The sequence below is a fragment of the Oryzias latipes genome, chromosome 10, assembly GCF_053564925.1.
Source record: "Oryzias latipes strain Hd-rR chromosome 10, Olatipes_Hd-rR_3.1".
Lineage (NCBI taxonomy): Eukaryota > Metazoa > Chordata > Actinopteri > Beloniformes > Adrianichthyidae > Oryzias > Oryzias latipes.
In genome coordinates, this window is record NC_136246.1 from 12,970,995 (window position 1) to 12,993,358 (window position 22,364).

At 38.0% G+C, this 22,364-nt stretch overlaps 3 protein-coding genes across 4 annotated transcripts; 1 reads left to right on the top strand and 2 right to left on the bottom strand.

Moving 5' to 3' along the window:
- Nucleotides 1-523: 523 nt before the first annotated feature.
- Nucleotides 524-14,770, bottom strand: cul4b (cullin 4B). The gene is made up of 20 exons (XM_011479924.3): nt 13,788-14,770; nt 12,346-12,461; nt 11,743-11,846; nt 11,565-11,634; nt 9,847-9,920; nt 9,600-9,762; nt 9,372-9,461; nt 7,508-7,590; nt 7,351-7,418; nt 7,108-7,226; nt 6,806-6,998; nt 6,600-6,704; nt 6,408-6,518; nt 6,209-6,294; nt 3,993-4,091; nt 3,805-3,918; nt 3,599-3,704; nt 3,306-3,478; nt 3,070-3,222; nt 524-1,575 (listed from the first exon to the last, which is right to left on the bottom strand). The coding sequence occupies exons 1-20, from the start codon at nt 14,245-14,247 to the stop codon at nt 1,480-1,482; spliced, it is 2,583 nt and encodes an 860-aa protein (XP_011478226.1). The 5' UTR covers nt 14,248-14,770; the 3' UTR covers nt 524-1,479.
- Nucleotides 14,771-15,542: 772 nt separating this feature from the next.
- mcts1 (MCTS1 re-initiation and release factor) lies at nt 15,543-18,082 on the top strand. Its single transcript, XM_004073088.5, has 6 exons — nt 15,543-15,754; nt 15,986-16,138; nt 16,220-16,317; nt 16,398-16,531; nt 17,694-17,761; nt 17,852-18,082. The coding sequence occupies exons 1-6, from the start codon at nt 15,744-15,746 to the stop codon at nt 17,931-17,933; spliced, it is 546 nt and encodes a 181-aa protein (XP_004073136.1). The 5' UTR covers nt 15,543-15,743; the 3' UTR covers nt 17,934-18,082.
- A 594-nt stretch (nt 18,083-18,676) lies between these two features.
- c1galt1c1 (C1GALT1-specific chaperone 1) lies at nt 18,677-21,902 on the bottom strand. 2 transcript variants are annotated; one of them, XM_004073089.5, is made up of 2 exons: nt 21,729-21,902; nt 18,677-20,272 (listed from the first exon to the last, which is right to left on the bottom strand). In XM_004073089.5, exon 2 carries the CDS (start codon nt 20,256-20,258, stop codon nt 19,302-19,304), a length of 957 nt encoding a protein of 318 aa, XP_004073137.1. In that variant the 5' UTR covers nt 20,259-20,272; nt 21,729-21,902; the 3' UTR covers nt 18,677-19,301. The 2 variants fall into 2 exon arrangements, with proteins under 2 accessions (XP_004073137.1, XP_011478228.1); XM_011479926.4 differs by having other exon boundaries at nt 21,754-21,880.
- Nucleotides 21,903-22,364: the final 462 nt, after the last annotated feature.

Consider the following 22,364-nt stretch of genomic DNA (forward strand, 5'->3'; position numbering starts at 1 on the left):
TGTCCACAAGATAGAAATTCTTCAAAAAAAAAAAAAAGCAAGAAAGTTTAGTGCTTATGTGATCTGAGATCAATAAGATATATACATTCCTTAAACAAAAAAAAAGTATAGTACAAATGAATGATCTAATGTCATCAATATATACATTTTTAGATTAAAAAATTAAGCAAAGTACTTAATATATGATCTGTCAAGATGTTTATTTTTAAATAAAAAAAAGAAAGTTTTCTACTTAATATGTGATCTGCCGTTAACAATGTAATTATTTAAACAAAACAGAAAGCTTATAATCAAATAAATGATGTAATGTCCAAAAGATATGTATTATTTAAACGAAAAAAATTGTTTAGTACCTTTTATATGATCTAACGTCAACATATTTAAAAAAACGACAAAAAAATCAAGTTTATTACCAAAAAAAGATCTAATGTCAACAAGATATATATTCTTTAAGTTAAAAAAATATATATAAATGTATTTATAAAGATTTTAATGGACAATGTATTTATAAATGAAACCCAGATTCAAACTCTTATTTTTTTAATGTGAAGCAATAAGTCTAACAGGCTCATACAAACGTGTGTCAAATCAATCACTTCCCTCCACTTTTCATCAACGCCGGACTGCCTTACATTAAGAGATAAAAGTATGTAGTATGGCATCAGAATCTCAACAGACTCACTTTATCATGCCTAAAAGAAGAACTCTAAAGCACTTGACTGTCAGGTGGGTCATTTGTCAAGAAGGATGAATGTATACAAATGTACAAAGAAAGAAAAAAGGGGGAGAACACAATAGTATCAATAGTATGCATATCCTTATACAACTGAACTGCTTCAAAAACACTGTAACAAAACAAGTGCTGCTTTTTTTGGCACAAACTCTGGTTTAAACATGTTGTATTGATGATCACAGCATTATCATTTGGCTCCATAGCCTTTAAAACTATCAGACTTGACTGCAGGTCACACGTCGAAAACACTTTTCATCATTATGGATCCTCCCCAAGTGTTGGAAACAAGCATCTATTAATAGTCTGAGTCCTGTTCTTTCTATCAAACGTGGTACATTTAGAGCATTATTAGGTGTGTCAATTTTAGCGATGGGATGAACAAGAAGGGGGAAAAACTTGATAACAAACTATGGACGAAGAATCTAAGTTTGAAAATAAATATTTTTCCTCTCCAAAAAAAAAAGACAAAACAAAAAAGAGACCGTAAACTGAACTTTGTCGTCTTTGTCCGTGTTTTCTCAGAAGTGCTGAGAAATGTGGGAGAAATTCTCGTTTTCAGTGGCCATGCAGTCCACAGGATCACAAGACCCCTGATGAAAACCCTGTGGAGCAGTAGCCATTGGCTGGTCGGTTGCTGCGGTGAATGGGATAACAGCGTACATCCACTGGAGGAAAACACAAGATTCGAAGGCCCATCACTCGGAGGGGTTTCATCCCAAATGAACCAACTGCAGTTCGTCTTTTCTCTAGGCCACATAGTTGTACTGGTTGGAGTTTTCCTTGTCACGCTCCATGTAGTCTCTGTCAATAAGAGACTCTATCCTCTTCTTCAGATCAGCAGGCTGAAAGGAAAAAAACCGACAGGAGTGAACACATGGAAGTATTCCAGAGCGGTTTTTGTACTTTGAAATGGGCTGAAAATAATTAGCATGCTCCCCCAGCGTAAAGTCCCCTTGTCTGTAATAATTCTTCAGATTTAAGTGAACTTAAACATAAGAACAAAGATTTATTTTGTCAATTTGATCTGTACTCTTCTGCTCAAAGGTGAACAAGCAAAAACAGGTCAAGTTACAAACGAGATAATCATGTGACATCAGTGCTGAAACAACTGAAAGTTGGCCAGGGAAATGAAAACCACCCAAAAATTAAAAACAAGAGAGCATCAGAATGCAGATGTTATCCTGCCCATCAGCTGCAGCTTACATTCTACAGATTTAAGAGTAGATGAGTATTTTGACCACATCTAGTTCCTCATCTAATCTATTCAAAAGGTTTGGATGGGGATTTCTCTATCATGTGTTTTTGGCCCTGATCCGGTTCAGTCATTTGATTTAGAGTATCTGCCGATACAGAGTCTCCATCTGATACTTCTGTAACACATTTAAAAAATGAGCACATTTATTAAAAAAGATTCAGTTTGTCCCTTATTATTTATTCTTTTAATAACCTCCTTTTAACATTTAACACTGAAACAAAGATCAATCAGGCAAAAACAGTGCAACTATCAACTAGGTGATAATAATTCACGAGACAAAGTTTGGTGACTGTAGCTTTAGTATCTACAGAAGTATTGAATATTTTTGATCATATGTGATTCAGATCTCCAATGAAAATTCTTCAAAATTAAAAATGACTTTCTTTAAAAAATTGTTGCTGTATCTATGGGACCATTTATTAGTTTTGGTTGTTTTTGAAAAAATGGTGGACTTTTCCTTTCACCCCCCTCACTTTTTTTCCCAGAGTTTGCACTTTGCAGACGGTCCCTTGGCAGCCGTCACGCTGCAGAAAGAGCCATTCTCATTTAAAAGAGATAAAGCTCAATATTTTCTTTTGAAATGTCTCTGTAGGTCGTTGTTTGAGTTGAGACAAAACGCAAGAGACACTTGCTGTCAGTTTTAAATGTTTAAGAGTCGCTGAGCCCGGAAGTTGGAATCTGTAAACATTTTGCTTTTGTGCACGTTCTGCTCCAACTAGTGCCATATTCTGTTGCACTTTACGGCACTAAAATGTCCTGATCCATTCGTAATATGCAGACTACTAGTGAAGCATTTAGCTATACTAATGTAATAAATATGCAATCCCAGATTGGGATACAACATCAGATTCTGATCGAGTCTGAAACTACGTGATTGCATCGAGACATCCCTAGTTTTTAATGCGGTCAAGATAATAGAAAACAATAAATCCAATTTTCCTTATAAGTTAGCACTACTGTACTAAAAAAATGTAAAACAATCATGAAAACACATTTACAAATTCTGACCTTAAAATCTGAATATTGAGCTTTATAAGAAAGCTTTGTATTTCACTCTAAACTTTCCTATTATTCTTATTACCTTGACAGGGAACTTGAGCTGGTTATAGACTTCAGACATCAACAGATTGTGGCTCAGAGTCTTCCTCATCTTCATGATCCGTACGATGGCGGCATCAATCTGATACTGTCGATCCTGAAAGACCCTTTCTGTGGTGCTGGCTTGTTCCTCCACCTGCAGGGAAAACCAGTTCCAAACCACTTAGCATTGGGAGGTTACTGATGTTAGAAAGGCCTCTGTGGGGAAACTTTTAATACCGTTTCTTTCATCTGAATCTGATTTATCTTGATCCTGAAGAGTTTGTGTTTGAAGTCGTTATTGCAGGAAAACTTGTCTCCATCTTCCACATCTTTGCTTTTTGGGGTTTTGGTGAGGACACGAGCTTTTCCACAAGCCAGTGACTGAAGCGTTCGGCGTAGTTCACCATCCTCTGCCAGACACAATTAAACAAAAATGATCTACGTTACTACAAACAAATTTTCAACTTGCAGGAGATAAAAATAAAAAAACCAATTTGCCACCAATCCAGTTTTGTTGAAGTAACACAAACCTATTCCTGTGGCCAGTTTGATCTCTTCCAGGCTGAACTCTTCCCCTTCGTTAAACATCAGCAGCACCAGAGTTTGAAAAAGTGACACCTGTAGCTCCTTCTTCCCCTTTTGTTAAAAAAAAAAAAAGACACAAATGACATTTAGTAAAACAGCTTGAAAAAGAGGCAAATACTCTAAACTCTCCTTCATAAAAAAAGTTATGAACCTCTTTGAATTCAGCTTTTAAAACACAGTGGCCTAACGTTGACTGCCACTGCAGTTTCCGCCCACTGTGTTTGCCCAGGTAAAAAGTCTTAAAAATCTCTTGCAGTCGCACCATCTGCGAAAAAGAAAAGCACAGCGTTTAGAGGAAGAGACGTTACTTTACAGAAACAATGGGGCTTCATCACTCACCTCTGGAGGCAGGTGCACTTCCATCGGCACATATGTTGGCCAGTAGCCCATGGTGAGGATATTTACCGTCAGCTCAATGTTCCCAGGAATGTTTTGGCACTGCATGTGTAACGGAAAAACAGACGCGTCATTTTTCCCTGATGCCACCGTTGGAAAAACTTTAATCCAACAGCCATGTTTGATCATCTTTCCCAAAAGAGTTTTTGAAGTTTCACTCCGATCTTCTTTTGATCTATTTTAAATTCGCTCCCAGTGATCTTGATTATGCAGTTTTTAGCCAAAAACCAATAACCCTGTGTCATTTTCTACAACATAGTTTCTGCAGAGCGGCAGCAATTCATTAAATTTGCCATTAAGTTGTTGGCACAGAGACTGTGGGCGGCTCAGCGTATTTTCTATGTAACATAGAATCTCTTTTTCAAACAGCCTTTTTTCGTCTGCTCCTGATTCCCAACTATATGCATAAAGAAATGGTCAGAAATGCCATTTTAAGCCTGATTTTCTTTATGTCCTTCATCATCAGAAAAATGCCACAACAACATGTTACACAAAACACCCAAAAATTAAATAAAAAAATCCTCTTAACATGTTTAGATACTTTGTCTTTTTTTTAGAGACAGTCTGAGGTGGAAATGAACATTAAAAGAGCACTAACCTGGGGAATTTTAAAGTTGAGTCAAACTAATAAATGTTTAAGTGCAATGATTAGAATTGTATTCATAAGAACGGCTGCAGTTACGAGTAATTTTGAAATGATCTGAATTGTAAAGCAGAAATATTCTTCTGCAACAAGAAATTATAATGAAATGTTTATTTTCACATACCGTACTAGCTCATTGTCCATTAAAATCTTTCCAGTAGGCAATGGAGCAAAGCCATCAATGATGTAAACAAATAAAAAATACTGTACATTTCACCTAAAAAGCCCAAACAATAGAATATTTTTTAAATAGTCTCCTCCTATGTGTAAGAGTACTCCAAAGAAGTATCAATCTCTATAGAAATGTAATTACAAAACATAAAGACTATGACTCCCTCCTTCTGCAAGACGGTGATACAGATTTGTTCAAAAATCCTTGTGCAATAATGGTACAGCAGAGGCATAAATCCACCTTTATTCCTGCACTTGCAGATATGCAGCTCTTTATATTGGGAATCCACTTAAGACCGTGTGCGTTTTGTTATGACGCCGATTCTGCTTCACTTTTACTGTGGACCTCACATGCCTTTCAGATCCATTCAGCTGTTATTTAGACTCATTAATGCTACTTTTGTTAAATTGTCTCAAACCTTTGTCAGATGCAGGTTCAATGGTGGCTTAAATTTAGTCCAGTTTGTTTTGTTTAGGAAGTGCATCATGATTTAATCTTTTGACCTTTAACAGCTTCATTTTTTTTTTTTTATGTTTACTCCTGTTGCTTTTTATTGATTTAATGTGATCTGATCTTGGCTGGTCAGCCTCCTTAGTAAACAAACTTTGTACCTTATGGTTTTGTGTGACCTTCACACCCCAAAATAAGTAACTGATTACATTACAAAACAATTAGCATTCAGATTAGTGGTCAAAACACAATCTTCTAAAGACCAACTCTGTTGAAAATGGTGTTTTTAAGATGTTTTTGTGGCATTTTTCTGATGAAGGACATCAGCGCAAAACGTTAAACTTAAACTTTGCATTTCTGAGGATTTCTTTATTCAAATCGATGAGAATTAAGCGCAGACAAAAATGCCCTTTGCAAAACAGCTTACATGCAACGTAGAAGAAAGCGTGAGTCACAAGCTCCATTCTGATGCATCCACTTAGAGAATAGAGCCATGAATGTCTGTTTTCCTCACCTGAGCTCAAATCTGGCTCAAAACTGTACGGCTGGACAGCTCCGACATTGCTCCCCATCTTTGAAACACTGGTAATGTTAGGTTGTGGATGTGAGGTGCTGTAAGCTAGCAGAAGACCGTGTAAACAGAGAGCTCTCAGCAATAAACGGCCCCTCAGCTCAGATAAACTCTAATGAACTACTGTTGCTCTGCCTAAACTTTGTGATAGAAAAGGATGCAGGTTTTTAGATTTAGGCTAAAATGAACCGCTGGGAACACTTTTACAATAGATCAAAAGATGATCAGAGTGGGACTTTAATGTAAAACTTAATTTGAAATTCTTGTTTGGAACATTAGACCTTTGCAGTAAAGCTAAAAGTGCCGTTCTACTGGGTCTTTACCTGTTTGAACTGCACCATGATGTCTTTAGAAAGCTCCATATCCTTGAACATTCCCTCCAACTTGCTGGTGAACGCGGCTCCACATTCTGAATCAAAGACGAAGGAAAGGTCAAAGGTCAACACACGTTCTGCATCACTTTGTTTTTAAAATATTTCTCTGTGTGCTTGTGTGGATGTGCGACAGCTGGCTTCAACACACCGTGCTTTAGCTTTGACAACATCGACTTTTCAGCATCCACCGAGGCACTTTTTCCAACCAACAACCTTTTAGCCAGGTCTTTTTTGTAGAAAGCCTCAAACACATCTTTTCCTACAAGAGCACATGGTTTGGTGACAAAAAACAAATAAAAAGGAAGAAGAATCAACAAAAACAGCAGAAAGCAAACCTTACCATAGATGAATCTAAAGATAATCATGATCTTATCCAGCATCTTCTCCAGTTCTTCATCTGTTGCTTCTTTGTTTCCTGCTCTCAGTTTTGAATCCACATGTTTTGCTATTTAAATAATAAGGAAATCAGAGGAGATGGTAATTAGTGCTTGTGATGTCACAGTTTGGCATTTATGGTAAGGAAAAAAAAAACCTTAGGCTGCTCACCTATGAGCTCTGCAGGTTTATTTGGCCGCTTGTTAATGAACGTTTCAAAAGCCTCCTTCATGGCGTTAACAAACTTTTCATTCCTTATGAAGCACACGTCCATGATGTGATCCACCTTATCTTTGAAGTCGAGCAGCTCTTGCACCATTGTTTTGTCTTTTTCTGGGTTGATAACGATTGTGCTGCCAAAAGCCTGGGAGGGAAAAGTCAGGGCAACAGAAAAAGACCGAGACACGGAGGAAACATATATTTTTAAGTGCTCGGCATAGTTTCATTTGTGCTTTTAAATCACCAAGTCTGACCTTTATGTACTCTATCCAGTGCTGCAGGAGCACCTGAACACCACCTCGTACTCGACTGAAAAGCTGGTAGAGAAGAGACAGATCCTGAATTCTGTTCTCGTCCAGAAGTTGAGTTAGCCCTGCAGGATCCCAACAACAAAAGTCAGACCCTTTCTCTCATTCCGAATCCATCAGGAAGGTTCACTCAAAGCTTGAAAAGCCATGAAGGCATCGTTTTGTTTGGAAAAAGTTGCTGTTGGGTACCTTTTTGAAGAGTTGCTGTGAGATGTTCACCAAGCAGCTGCTTCTCTACTGTAGCAATGAGAGGTTTTCTGAAAAGAAGATGATTAAAAAAAAAAAGAAAAAGAAGATCATCAGGAAGTTAGTGAAAGGCTAGTGGAGAGTAAAAACAAACACTCACTGTGTGCTCTGGTCTAGATATGTGATTACTCTGTCAGCCTCTTCCTCCAGGCGTTTGCTAACATGGTGGAGATACTCTGGAACCTAAAAAAATAGATGAAAGAAACACAAAAATCAGCATTCAGTAACTTTATAAATAGTTTATAGAAATAAGATGAGATACAAAAATTTAAAGAGTCTGTAGAAATCAAATAGTCAATTTAGAGGATCAAAAGCAACAAAAATATCTCCAGAGTTGCTGAATTTAAGTTGTTACTTGAATTAAAATATTGCTATTTTATAAAAATATCATTAGCATGTCAGAAGATTCCTGGAAGTAAACCAAAGAAAAAGGATGAACTTCTTCATTCTTATTGCTGTGACGAAAAAAGTAAATCTTTATTTGTGAGGATCTAAGTTTGATTTTCTACTCTCTGCTGGTTTTAGTAGTGTTAAGCTGTGGATGAACAAAAAATGTCCACATCTGTGTGAACACCTAAATGCTCCCGTATGAGTTCTTCTGGCTTATGAGCAAGCAGAAAACTGAAGGTGCTGTGCAAATTTGCAGGTGATTTATTTTTTAAGTTTTAAAAGAAAACAAAAAAGAGTTAACAAATAGACCAAATTAGGAAAGCAAAAACCAAATTTGAACAAGTTATTTGTTGTAATTTATAAAAAATAACCAAAAAGGTGAAAAGCAAAAATTATTCTTCAAATAAAGTGTCGAAAACGAATGTGGTGGTGAGTCTAACAGGTTTTAATTTATATCCCTTTACTGGAACTGATAACATTCATTGTTCATGCATGATAGATATTTTTTCCAATATATTTTTATTTAAAAATACAGAAAACCCCCCAGATATATCTTTTTTTTTTTTTTTTTTTTCATCTTCTTGACCGTTTTTCCATTTCGGGGTCACGGGGTTGCCGGAGCCTATCCCGGCCACTTGGGCGTAGGCAAGGGATGCCCTGGACTGGTCGCCAGTCTGTCGCAGGGTAGAATATCCTCAATCACACGTCCATTCACTCTCACACTCACACCTATGGTCAATTTAGAGTTGCCAATCAACCTATGAAGCATGTTTTTGGACAGTGGGAGGAAGCCGGAGATCCCGGAGAAAACCCACACATGCACGGGGAGAACATGCAAACTCCACACAGAAAGGTCCCCCATTGATGTTCTGGTTCAGGTCCCCCAGCCGGGACTTGAACCAAGGTCCTTCTTGCTGTGAGGCAAGAGCGCTAACCACTGCGCCACCGTGCAGCCTACCCCCCAGATATATATTCTAAGTAAGCTTGTCATTCATGTCCAGGAGTTTGGATTAAAGTTTACATTGGTTGGAAATTCAGACTACAGATATTTTCTGCCGAATTTCAATAACCAAACTCTGCCAGTTGATGACAAAGGTCATGGAAGAACAGCAAGTCCTCCTACACCCACCTATCCTAATGCAGATTATACTCTAAAGTATAAAAGTCCCTGCATCCTGTGCTTTGCACATACCAGAAATTTACATTCAGGTAATTTAGGAATAAAATCTGGGTCTACATGGTAAAGTTACATTTGGGTAATACGCTTTTTGTAGTCATTTCTGTTTCCTTGAAAGCCATAAAATCAACAACTATGAGAGAACCTTAAAATATCCTTTAGTTAGAGAAAAAACTGCTTTGTTAAAAATAGAAGTGAGAAACGACAACAAAAACCTCGGATTCTCCAAAACTACTGGTAATTGATTCATTTGGAGCCAATCATTTTTAAACAATGTCTCTGATCACTATAATTGTAAAAACTAAGAAGATTTGCATTCGGTATTTTTTTGACTTATTATTTAAACCTCTAATTTCTTTTTAATGTGTGTTTCGAGGGCATTAGGTTTCAAAATCACCTCTCTCTCCTGCATCAGCCTCTGTCCCTCTGCAGCGTACAGGCGGTTCGTTTCCTCCAAAAAGCGCTGCTCAAAGGAATCTTGATAAATCTGTCAGAAACAACACATTTTGTTATCAACTAGGTGTACTTTGCTACATCTTCCCATAGGCTCTTTCTTTTATCATCCTAATGTGTTTTTAAAACAAAAATGGATCCATCATGTGCAAAGATAGCAATACGCAGGCACCTGCAGGTCAGAGAGCATGCTCAGCAGGCTCCTCAGCAGGCTGCGGTCTATGGCCTCTCCATTTCGCTCCCTCTCAATGAGCAGCAGGATCCCGTTGATGGTTTTACTCTGGACCTTCAAATCACTGATGATGTAGAAGCGGAACAGCTCCAACCCCATGTCCCTGCAGAACCCACAGAGGCTGCTCAACATGATGTAACCCAGGCTCACGTCTGAGCGACAGGCACAGCAACCACTGAAGACTTACCAGATTGATGGCAGCATTGAATTCTGTAAAACGTATGTGCGATCCAGAAACAAAAATATACTCCTAATCATGATCTGCAAAGAAGCCAAAATTAAACATTACAATCAAGCAAGGATATCAATTCTTTTAATAATCAACTCTTACTTTCAGAGACAACCATAGGGTTGTCTTAAAGACAGAAGGAAAACAAAACATTGTGTTCACAGTTTAAGAGAAAAATGATGAAAAACGTCATATATAATGCTAAGAAACTGTTTTACATTGAAAAAATTATTGTAACTGACCGAAACAACATTTCTTTTGAAAAGTTGTCTGGTCTTCCGGAGAAGATCCAGAAATGGATGAACAAGTTTTAATTCCAGAGAGAAGTGGGCAGCGTACTGTCAAAGCTACATTTTCTTTACAGCTGCTTCTACCAGTCTGCTATTAACTTGATTGCTTCATTCCAGTTTGCACAACAGATCTGACTGTTTCCAAGCTGATCAAGGAGTCAATATATGCTCCATTTTCTAGAAGGTGTCAAGCTGCGTGACAAAAAGGACAGTCAAAACGAATGCCACTTTTATTTTTGTATAATATTTAGTTGATTTTAACAGCTTATTGCCCTTCAACCATGACAAAGACAGATTTAGGATGGACACATTTGAAGGCCCACTCCAAAGAAAATTGTGCTTTCGGTGTTTAGATAGATTAAAACTGCATTTCTGACTATTTCTTTATTAAAATCGTGATGGATTATGAGCAGATAAAAACCTGCTGTTTGAAAACGCTCTAATTTGTGACGCACACAGCGAAATGGGCGGGCCAAAGTCTCCCTACTCGTCTCCATTCCTAAGCATCCACTTGCAGACAAATAGATACATCTTTGTTTCCCTCATCTGAGCTGACATCTGGCTCTAAACTGTACGGCTGGATAGCTTTGATAATCCTCGCCACTTTGGTTCCACCGCGAATGTTAGCTTGGGGGTGTGAGGGGCTGTAAGCTAGCGTGAGAGAGTGGTAACAGGACGGGCTTACTCTGCGCCCACAACTCACAGGGGAATTTCTAACGAATTCCTGCCGCTATGTAGAAACTATGTCCTAGTAAACAACACAGGTTTTGTGATTTTTGCTTAGCATGGCATAATCAGAACTCTAAAAAAAACCACTGGGAATACTTTTAAAATAGATTATAAGATGATCAGAGTGGGACTTGAAAGAATTTAACTGTGAAAACACTATACTCATCTTTATTTTAGAGAATTTGCAGAGTAAAGGAATAACTCAAGTTCAGAATATGACAGTAAGTGTTGATTCTAACAACCTCACATGTGGGAGGAATAAGTTAGGAACTATGAAACAACACGGACTGTTATCCCTTCACTGTACATTACATTTTTTCCTGCCGGGAACATTTATTTCTGTTGTTTGATGTAACTTTTATGGGATGTGAGCGTACGGTAGATTGTGACACATCCAGAAGACACTCAGTATTCGATGATCTACTCTCGTGTAATGCTTGTGTTATCCCACTAAAACGGTTTCTCAGAAAATTCCTTTTTCCCCCCATAAAACTTTGCTGCAAATCAGCAAAGTACAAAAGCCTGAAAATCTACTTTTAAGTTATATCGAAAAGTTCACCTCCTTATGTTAACAGATAATGTACCTTCCTTTCAAACTGCCTCAGTGTACCTGTAATCTCTGCAGATGTTAATTATAAAACGTGTGACCAAACTTACCATTTGTCTGCAGTGATCTTGCCAGCACTTGTCGATTTTCTTCAGGAAAAGAACACTGTCCAGGGCATCCGTAAGTACAACGTTAAGAGAAAACCAGACCGACCTGGATGAGTTTCAGCGGATATTCTGAAAACCACATCATCCACATTTAAGGAGAAACTCAAACTGGGAAGGATATTCTCTGAACTGATCGATTTGAGCCTTGATGTGATCTTCACACGCGGCCCTCAGCTGTTTGTAAAGCTTGGCAGATACCTTATGGAAGCAGAGGTTTTCCACAGCCTGGTTAAAACACACAACAAAAATGGGTTACACTCATGGCAGCAGAGGGGTTGCATCACAAACCGCACAGGTTCAATAAAAGGAAACTTTAGGAAAATAACATTTCAACAAAAATGCAAAAATGACCAAGTCATAGATTAGGCAGCACCAAACGCTTGCTAGTTTTTAAAAAGAATATTAGATTTCATTATGCACCTAAAGTCATTTTAGATTATGTCTCAGCCCAGATCATAACTACTCCACCACCGTGCCTAGCAGCGAGGCTGAAGGAGTTGTTCTAAAATTCTGTTTGTTTATTAATATGTCTTTGTTTGACCAATGTGTTTACATCCAAGTGGAAGAAAACCAACATGGATCTCCATATAAGAGTTCGGATACTTGCTGATAATAGGCTAAAGTGCCATCTTCCCCCTGCAGTTCTTAGCGACCCATAGGGAGGACTCTGTTTTCCCCAACGCTTCTGCATGCAGCCAGCCTTCTTGAGGTCTGAGGTTGATACCTGGTAAAGCTCCTCTAGATTGTACTTGATAGAAGTGCTGTTCTGTATGGCCTCCACTGCCTCTTTCAATTTCTGCCAGGTTTCCTGTGTGTAGTTCTCTGGTAACTTAGGTTTTTCTGAAAAACAAGAAGAAAAAAAAACACGTCACAACGTCACCCATGTGGGAAAGCAGATATTTCAAACACATGTCAGCAGAGTCCAAATCCAGGCCTCAATGCCCACATTGCAGCTTCTTGCTGGTAAAGAACACCTGATCCAGGTAATCAGCAGTGTTACAGTTTTGAATCTCAATCTGTTCAAGAGTGGTTCCAACAGCATAAGCTACTTACTATACTGTACAACAGACAAAATATAATTAGATAATTAAAAAAATGACATTCAAAATGTCTATTTTTTTTGTTACTGCTTCATTACTAAACCATCCATCTGGACGCCAGGTTGAGCCATTAACATGACATTTTCTGTTCATTTGTTGTTTGTGTAGTTATTTTTTCCTCTTTAATAATCTTTCCTTTGGTATCATTTGATCATATTCTAGTTCCTTTTCTAAAAAATAAATGACAATAAAGACATCCATCATGTTTTTTTTATTAGGGGTGTAACGATTGATCAACTTAATCAATGAATCGATTTCTTTTCTTACAATCCAACCAGATCGATCTGTCTAAGGCAAGGTGCTAATGGAATTGACCTAAATCCTAAAATCATTTCAAAGTGAAAAACATCAATTATACTGATGTTAGAAAATACCATAGGTTTATTGTATTATAATGTAGAAATGACTAAGCCCATCACAGTGAATAACACACATGATGTAATCAAATAAAACTGATCAGTCCATCATTCCAGTCTAATGTGTGGAAACACTTTGAATTTAGCAAAGACGTGCTAGAATGTTCTAATAATGTTCCCTTCAGATTATTTTAAAGTGGAAAAACAACAGTGGGCTGAACTTTAATTCCTTCCATTTAATTCCTGCTTACTTGTTTGTTTGTACACATGTTTAATTTCCACTAGATTGTAAGATATCCAACTAAGAAATCTGGAAAACTTCACCTGTACTGTTCAGTACCAGGTATTTATCTCTGAGGGAGTAGTAGAAGTTTTGGCTAAAGATGTCCTGGGTCCATTCATTATAGGTCATCACATCATTCAAAATGAACCAATGTTAACTATGAATCATATTGTGAGCCACAAATTATGATATGAATGAATCGAATCTTTGTAAGAGAATTGTTCCACCTCTAAATTTAGTTACGATTATCAGTAGAGTGGATGTTTGTGTCCAAATGACAGGTGCATTCAGCATATATGGTTAATCTAGTTATGAGGTAACTGAGGGTCAGTGTCTGGTCTAAAGGGGTCCACTCTACGCCGCTGTGGTTAAAAAATGCAGAGCTAAAATGTGGGATATCATCGTCTGCTCGTAGTGCGTTTGATACCTCTAAAGTTTTTGATGACTAGTTTCTTGGCAGCTCCGGGTTTGCTGCTGGAGAAGGTGCCGGACCCCGCGGTCTTCGTCAAGCCGTTGGCGTGGTGGCCCACGCCGCCGGCCAGGAACATGGCTTTGCTTTTGTTATTGGAGCAGGAAGACGCGGCGTTGGCGGCGGCAGCCTCCTCGGCCATTTTCACATCCAGCCCGATGAAATCCACCGAGTCCTCGAACCGCAACTTCTTCTGAATGTGCAGCGCGGTGGGGGAGCCGGACGACGAGGGGTTTAGGGGTTTGGGGGGCGAGGAGGAGATGGTATCACTGGTGTCTCCCCTTTCTGAACCGTTTATTTTCCTCTTCTTCGGAGATGTGATGTTTCCACTACCGTTTTTGACATCAGTAGCCGCCGGTCTAGCCTCCTGGGTTGGCTGTGGTGGGGGATTAGGGGAAGATAAACCTGTTGGAAACATGAAAAACGGGGAATACTAATTCTTAAACAGCCAGTCTTCTGATCCGAAACTTCCAGAGTTGATTGCCGGGGAAAGAGTACGGCGTCCGAAACCTTTAGTATGTTTTAGCACAGGAAGGTTTTAGTTATTTTTCCTTTTCATCCGGAATAAAACAGACAATAAACTGCAAACAAGTCAGCTCCACTTGAACCTAGCCAGCTCTCTCTTGTTATTGCTAGTGTAGGAATAAAGATGGTTGGCTATTGCTTCCTCCTTTGGCCTCTCTTGGCTAACCGCGTCGTAAAGTCGTTCTACCAGAGCGAGTCAACGCAGCGGCCAACGAAGACTATTATTTACAGGACGGATGTAAATACAGTAGGAAAAAAGTCGTTTGAAAATTAAAAACCATCCCAGGTAAAAACAACAACAAGAAAAAAATCGCCCGTTAAAAACTCGTCGGTGACCTCACCGGAAGTACTTTGTACAAAATTACTTTTTGCACAAGCGTGTTTTTCTATACTCAGTACTGTGCTGTATCGGACATGACCTCTAGAGGGCGCCAGATAGATAGATAGATAGATAGATAGATAGATAGATAGATAGATAGATAGATAGATAGATAGATAGATAGATAGATAGATAGATAGATAGATAGATAGAGTTTTAAATCTAAACCACCGTTTAAAAGGCATGTGCATTTTATAATAATTTAAATATTCCAATAGTTTATCAAAACAAAAGTAGATATTACTGCATTTATTACAAAAATAAACGGCATTTTTTTTTAACAATGTAAAGACCAACCCAGTTTTACAAACAACCCACTGAAAGAAATAGCTTAAAAACACAATATTATAACCACATCATTTTTTTTTTTTTCTTCCTTTGGCTGATTTTGAAAAAATAGAAATCAAATAAGAGTTCACATGACAACGTCTTTACCTTTTTTTAACTTTGTTTTTAAATCACTTAGAAAACGTCAAACTGATTATTTTTTTAACTAACTTTCTGTTAAATTGACTAAACGTTCCTTCAGAGATCCTCAAAACAAGAACAGAGAAATACACATTTATAGCAAATGTATTACCCATTAAAAAATAAACAAATCCAAATTCACCAACATAAAAACATTGTGTTTTGTTGAATATTTATATAAAATTAAAGTTAAATCTTTTAAAAATAATTTCATTTAAAACGTGAAGTTTTTCTTCATTTTTTTTACCGTTTTGAATATATCTGCTTTATCAACGAAGCAATAAATAAATAAACGTGCTAATTGTGCTTGTGCGCCTCAGTTGTTGCTCGTTACCAAGGTTACAAAAAAGACGCGCACCGCTGCTAACCGTCGTAAAATGAGGCGACACTAGAACGACTAACCCTCGGCTGCCAAACAAGCGTGGCTCTGTAACCTAAAATATATTAATAGTTTTATATGTTGCTTGTTTTACTGTTAGCGAAGTGAGATTACAAAAGAGCGTCGACACATTTACATAAAGCGTTGTCAAGAACCCGTGAGAATGTTTAAGAAGTGAGTTTCTTCTTATTTCTTTTTTCGTGTTAGCTAGCTTTGGTTGCTAACATCATTGAAAACAGCAGTAGCGCTTTTGTGTTTGTAGAAAGAGTGTTTTGCTAATGACACCGGCGATTAGCATGCAGGTTCCAGTCACACATTGTATTATTGTTGGATCATACTAAACCTTGTATTAGTTAATTAACCGTTTTTCAGCATATTAGTACACGTTCTTTTCATCTTTTTCAGATTTGATGAGAAGGAAAATGTGTCCAACTGTATCCAGCTGAAAACATCTGTGATCAAAGGCATTAAAAATCAACTGTTGGATCAGTTTCCTGACATTGAGCCATGGCTCAATCAAATCATGCCAAAAAAGGACCCTGTCAAAATAGTCAGATGGTACGCTCTGTTTCCACTTTCCAGAGTTTCCATTTTAAGGGTTTGCTTTTTATTTAATTGTATTGTCTGGTTTTCATTTAGCCACGAACACATTGAAATCCTAACTGTGAATGGAGAGCTGCTGTTCTTCAGACAAAGAGAAGGACCGTTCTACCCGACTCTCAGACTACTGCATAAATGTGAGGTCTTCCAATGACTCTTGGATTGGTTGTTGCAGCAGCACAGCCTTTGATTTTAATATTTTTTATTCTGTTCTTAGATCCTTTCATCCTCCCTCACCAGCAAGTGGACAAAGGTGCCATCAAATTTGTCTTAAGTGGTGCAAATATTATGTGTCCCGGGTTGACGTCACCGGGTGCTAAACTCTACCCTGCTGGTTCTGACACTGTAGTTGTATCCTTTAATTCATGTTAAAGCATTTCACTCTTTAAAATTACTGATGTTTTCCTGTAAAAAATGCTCAATATTTTTGATCTATGGTCAGCAGCCTTTTTCTTAGGGTTGCGATTACCCGGTTTAACCTCCTTTTGCCCTCAGAACTGCCTTAATCCTTGGTGGCAAAAAGGTACTAGAAACATTCCTCAGAGTTTAGTCCATACTAACATGATGGAATCACACAGTTGCTCCAGATTTATGGGCTTTGTCATGTTCAAGAAACCAGTCTGAGATGATTCCAGCTTTATGACATGGCGCCTTAACCTGCTGGAAGTAGCCATCAGAAGATGGTTTACTGTGGTCATGAAGGGATGGACATGGTCTGCAACACGATTCAAGTAGGCTGTGATGTTGTAACCATGCTCAATTGGTACTAAGGTGTACTAAAGTGTGGCCAGAAAACATTCTCCATATAATCACACCACCACCAGCCTGAACTGTTGATACAAGGGAGGATGGATCCATGCTTTCATGTTATCGGCGCCAAATTCTGACCCTACCTTTTGAATGTGGCAACAGATATTGAGACTCAGACCAGACAACGTTTTTCCAATCTTCTATTGTCCAGTTTTGGTGAGCCTGTGTGAATTGTAGACTCAGTTTACTGTTCTTAGCTGACTGGTGTGGTCTGCCTCAAGGTCCACCGCAAGGTTAGACATGTTGTCCGTTCAGAGATGTTCTTCTGCAGACCTCTGTTGTAATTGATTTGAGTTGCCTTTCTGTCAACTGGAACCAGTCTGTCCATTCTCCTCTGGCCTCTACAAAGGCATTTCCACCCACAGAACTGCCACTCACTGGATATTTTCTCATTTTTCAGACCATTCTCTGTAAACCCTAGAGATGGTTGTTGGTGAAAATCCCAGTAGACCAGCAGTTTTTGAAATACCAGACCAGCCCGTCTGGCACCAACAACCAGGCCACGTTCAAAGTCACTTCAGTCACCTTTCTTCTCCATTCTGATGCTCAGTTTAAAATGCAGGAGATCATTGAGCTGCTGCCTTGTGATTGGCTGATTAGAAATTTGTGTTAACGAGCCCTTGTACAGGTGTGGCTATTTATGGGGTCAGTGAGCTTATATTACTAATCAAATAAAACAATTAACCTTAACTTGTTGCTACAGGCCATTATGGCAGAGGGAAAGCAGCATGCACTTTGTGTTGGTGTGATGAAGATGTCAGCAGAAGACATGTAAGACTATGATTATTTGAAGCAAATCTATTGTGGTTAATGGTTTCACGGGACCTGTTCTCAGTCTGTCCTTTTGATTTATTCTGACAGAGAGAAAGTCAACAAAGGAATTGGAATAGAGAACGTGCACTATCTAAATGACGGCTTGTGGCACATGAAGACTTATAAGTGATGCAGCATCTCATCCAGACCTCCAAAACATGTAAAGCTCTGCACATTGAAACATGGGCTGTTCACACTTGGATATAACCATGTAACCCTCTGGAGGCTTTAAATCAGCCGTCACAATTCACAAACACAATAAAAGATCTTCAATTTCAACTGCCGGTTGTTGTGTGGTTGATTTAAATAGCCTTATAGTAGAAAGCCAACAGGTGGTGAAGAAATGCATTCTTAATTACATTACTAATTTGTTTTTTTAATGCATTAAATAATATTCATGTGCAAACGACTTGAGTCAACATTTGAAAACAGGATGTGAACGCTCTCATTTATTGACATAAGGAGGGCCGAGGGGATACAGTTGCTGTTGCTGACAGTTGAGTTTTAAATTAAGTTACCATCTTGTGAATTTATCTTCTGAGTTTTCTCAATTGCAATTTCAACTTTTAATATTCCGTTGTTTCTAAAGTAAACAATTTAAATTGATCTTTGAAAATGTAACTTTACTAGATACAAAACTATTGCACACCACAGCTGCTAAGATTTTATGCAATTCTTTTCTTCGGCATTATTCCATTAATGAACATGTATAAAAATAACAATCTTAAATGAGTTTCAGCTCATTTCTATTAAATCATGAATAATTTATTAGTTGCACTGGCAAAACTGTGACACAGGTATTGAAATGTCATGAAATATCCGTTTAAAAATTGTAAACACTTTTTTCCTTGTGTGCTATTAAAATGGAAGAAGTGAAGCCAAAAACCAAACCTTTATTTCAAGTATTTTTCTGACAATCACCAACAGTCTCACTGTTCTGATGAAAGCACATTATAAAACGAGCAGGTTCCTTCAGTCCCACTAAAAGGGGTTCAGCACAAATGTTTGAATCTATTCCTTTACCCTCACAAGGGGACTCGGTACAAAAGTACTCAGAAACAAAGCAACGCTAGCATGGACTCTCTCTCCACCCCCCAATTCCTGCTAATTCAGTTGAGATAGTTTGTTTTTTTATTACTGTTGGTGGAAGCCCCAAAACATGAGAAAATTCAAGGAAGATCATAGAGAACATGCAAACTCAAACAACCCAGCTGATGTCTAAAATAGTTTTTTTTTGTGTGTGGAATGACAGTTGAAACCTAAAAAAAAAAGAAAAAGTCTGAAATTACACGGTTTCCCAGCTCTGTTTTCATTCAAAAGACTAAACTCCCCTCATTTGGATTAGGTCAAGTGCAAAAAGTACAAATGTACATAAAAGTTCCCATACAGAGTCCAACTTTACAAACAGCTTTAGAAAGACTTTACCCTAAAGTTCGGCGTGCCATCACAGCAGCAAAACAGTATTTAAAAACATGACATCCAGGTTGAAGGAATGCGTCTAATCATTGTCTGAACCCTCTGGAGGGTAGAATGCTAAAGAGTCGTGAAAGTCGTGCCCGTATGGGCGAAGTCTGTAAACGCCAAACATCATGACGTGCATTTGATTCGGGGACATCCCGCTGAATGTGACCGCCAAGTCGGAGCAGCAGCCCTCCACCACATCGTTCGGGTTGTCCTTGATACTATCTGCTATCAAGCTGTCCACAGTCCTGCTGTTAAACAGGCCTTTTCCGTGCGCATCTTCTCCATTTTCAGCAAACACGCCGGTGTATTTGAGACACACGGCCAGCTGCTTGTCTTCACTCAGTTTCCACAGGGCGCGGCCTTTTTCTGGACATTTGTCTTCGTCCTGGAACACGTTGATGAGCCTTTTCAGAGCTTCGTAGCTCAGAACAATTCCGCTATCATATGCAACGTAGTCAAGCTCACCAGACTTCATTGTTTTCCCCAGGTAGAATGGTTCATTTGGATCCTTTGTGAGAATAAGATACTTTAGATTTTCAATAATGGCAAAGGTGGTGGGCTGGGCCACAAAGAACCAGCGCAAGTCCCCGGCATTCTCATAAGCATGCTTGAGAGCTTTACGCAACCTCGCCCAGTCATCCTTTTCTTTAAGGTCAATCGCTTCAAGTGCCTTAGATGACTCTGATGTGTAAAACTCGGCCTTGTCACAGTGTTTGCTCCAGGTTTCTATAACCGTTGCCCAATAAATAAGGTTTTTTGGCTGGACCATGATGACGCAATAGACCCGAATTTGATTGTTTAATCCCTGAACTTGACTGTCAGAGAAGCGTCTGCTAAGCTCCTCTTTACTTGCTGCTTTGACGTGGTGATGGTGATGGTTGTCTGTCTTGTAGTCGCTGATGGGACTGAAACTGCCCATGAGGGACAGCACCAGGCAGAAGAGGCCTCCCATGACCATCCCCTTCATGAAAGAGCTTCCTTCTGACAACATGTTGACGACAGATCCTAGAAGAAAGAAAATACCCAGCTGTATGAGACTAAACTCAACATTTTTCCAATCTGATATGAAGCCTTTCCACAGATCTACCAAGAGCTATTTTGTATTCAACAGATAATTTGAATTTTCTCTCTGATTTTCATCTTGGTTATATTTGTTTCAACTTAAAAATAATAATAATAATAATGGATTGGATTTATCTGCGCTTTTTCTTGTTGCTCAAAGCACTTACAATGTATCCATTATTCATTCACTCCTCATTCATACTTGGTGATGGTAACTACTGATGTAGCCACAGCTGCCCTGGGGCAGACTGACACAGGCGTGGCTGCCAGTTCGCGCCTACAGCCCCTCTGACCATCACCGGGACATTAATGCGCATTCACACCAAGGACACAACAGTTGACTGAGGGGGGGGGGGGGACTCTTCGATTATTGATCAACCTGCTCAACCACCTGAGCCACTACCGCCCAACTTGCTATAAAGGTCTACATCTCTCTAGTTCTGAGCTGTTTATTAGACAATATATGCATTTATTTAACAGTTTGATTTTTTGACATGGATAGAGACGACAAATGTGTTTTGTCTGTTGTTTCTAGAATCATTTCACTCTTAAAATATTATAGAAACTGCACCGTTTCTGACTCAAGGTGCATTTCTAAGCAGAAATATACAATCTGAAGCTTAGTGCTGAAATACATAGGAAATGCAAAATGTCCAATCAGAAGACAAACAGATTTTGTTACATCAAAGAAACCTAAGAAAAATACATTGTAAAAATTAAAAGTAGAGTTTATAAATTTTAATAGAAAATAATCAACTAAAAAAAACAAAAACATCAAAAGTTTTTTTAAGCATTTAGACAAGTTAATTTTAACAGCTAAAAAACACTGACAAAAGAATTAAGCCAATTCAATATTATTTCCTGTTTTTCAAATAATACTGACTACACAGAGTAAAAGGTGTGGGATCTTTTGGTGGATTTTTCTCGTATAGAAAATTGCAAATGCAAAACTTTCAAAATGATCATCTCCGTTTCTAACTACTTAACTTTGCAGGGCTAGGGTGATCAGAAAAGCTTAAATACCACAGTAGAGTAATAAAAATATAAGATATTTAAGGAGATATTTTAACTGTAAGTGTAAAAAACTATAAAACATGACAGTTTATGGACTATAAAAAGTATCTCTCGTGACTAAAGTCTGTCAGTCAAAACCTTTCGCCTTCAACAAAGTCTAAAACTAAACTGTTAATGTTCCGACTAACATTACTCGTGTATTTTATCTTTGTACTTAAGACTAGATATATTCGATATTTTTTCTTTTAAAACACAAACTAAACTAAAGTGAATTCCTCCTTAGCATCCTGGCTGCTAACAAATGTTAGCTTCTGCTATTTTGAACGGAACTAATGTTATGTTCTGGATTGGGACAGAATAATATGAAATAAATTCATCACTGTACCAAGAGTAGGTTAATGTCGCTGTACCAGGAGGTCTTTGGGGGTTCAGCTGCCTTTCACACTTCTCCTTTTTAATCAGCCAACTAACGTCAGCTTGACAGCTTAACGTCAACAACGAGGAAACATTTTTCTCCTCCCCTTTCTTCTTCTTACCGGAAACTAAGCCACACAGTTTTGGCCACACTGCCCCCTGCTGTCACCCTTAGACAACTGACAATCTATTGAAAAGCGGCTTATCCGATTTGTTTTGCTTAAATATAATCGAAATTATGTAGCCTTATAGACTTATTGATATATTTTTCTATTTTATGCAGACATATATGTATAAAATATTTTTATACATATATGTATGTATATAAGTTATTTTTACACACACACACGCACACATGTATATATATATATATATATATATATATATATATATATATATATACACACATATATACATAGATATATTTAAGTATATATAAGATAATTTTACACACACACACACACACATATATATATATATATATATATATATATATATATATATATATATATATATATATATATATATATATATATATATATATATATATATATATATATATATGTATATACCGCCTGCGCGGTTGTAAGGTCCGCTCACTCAGTTC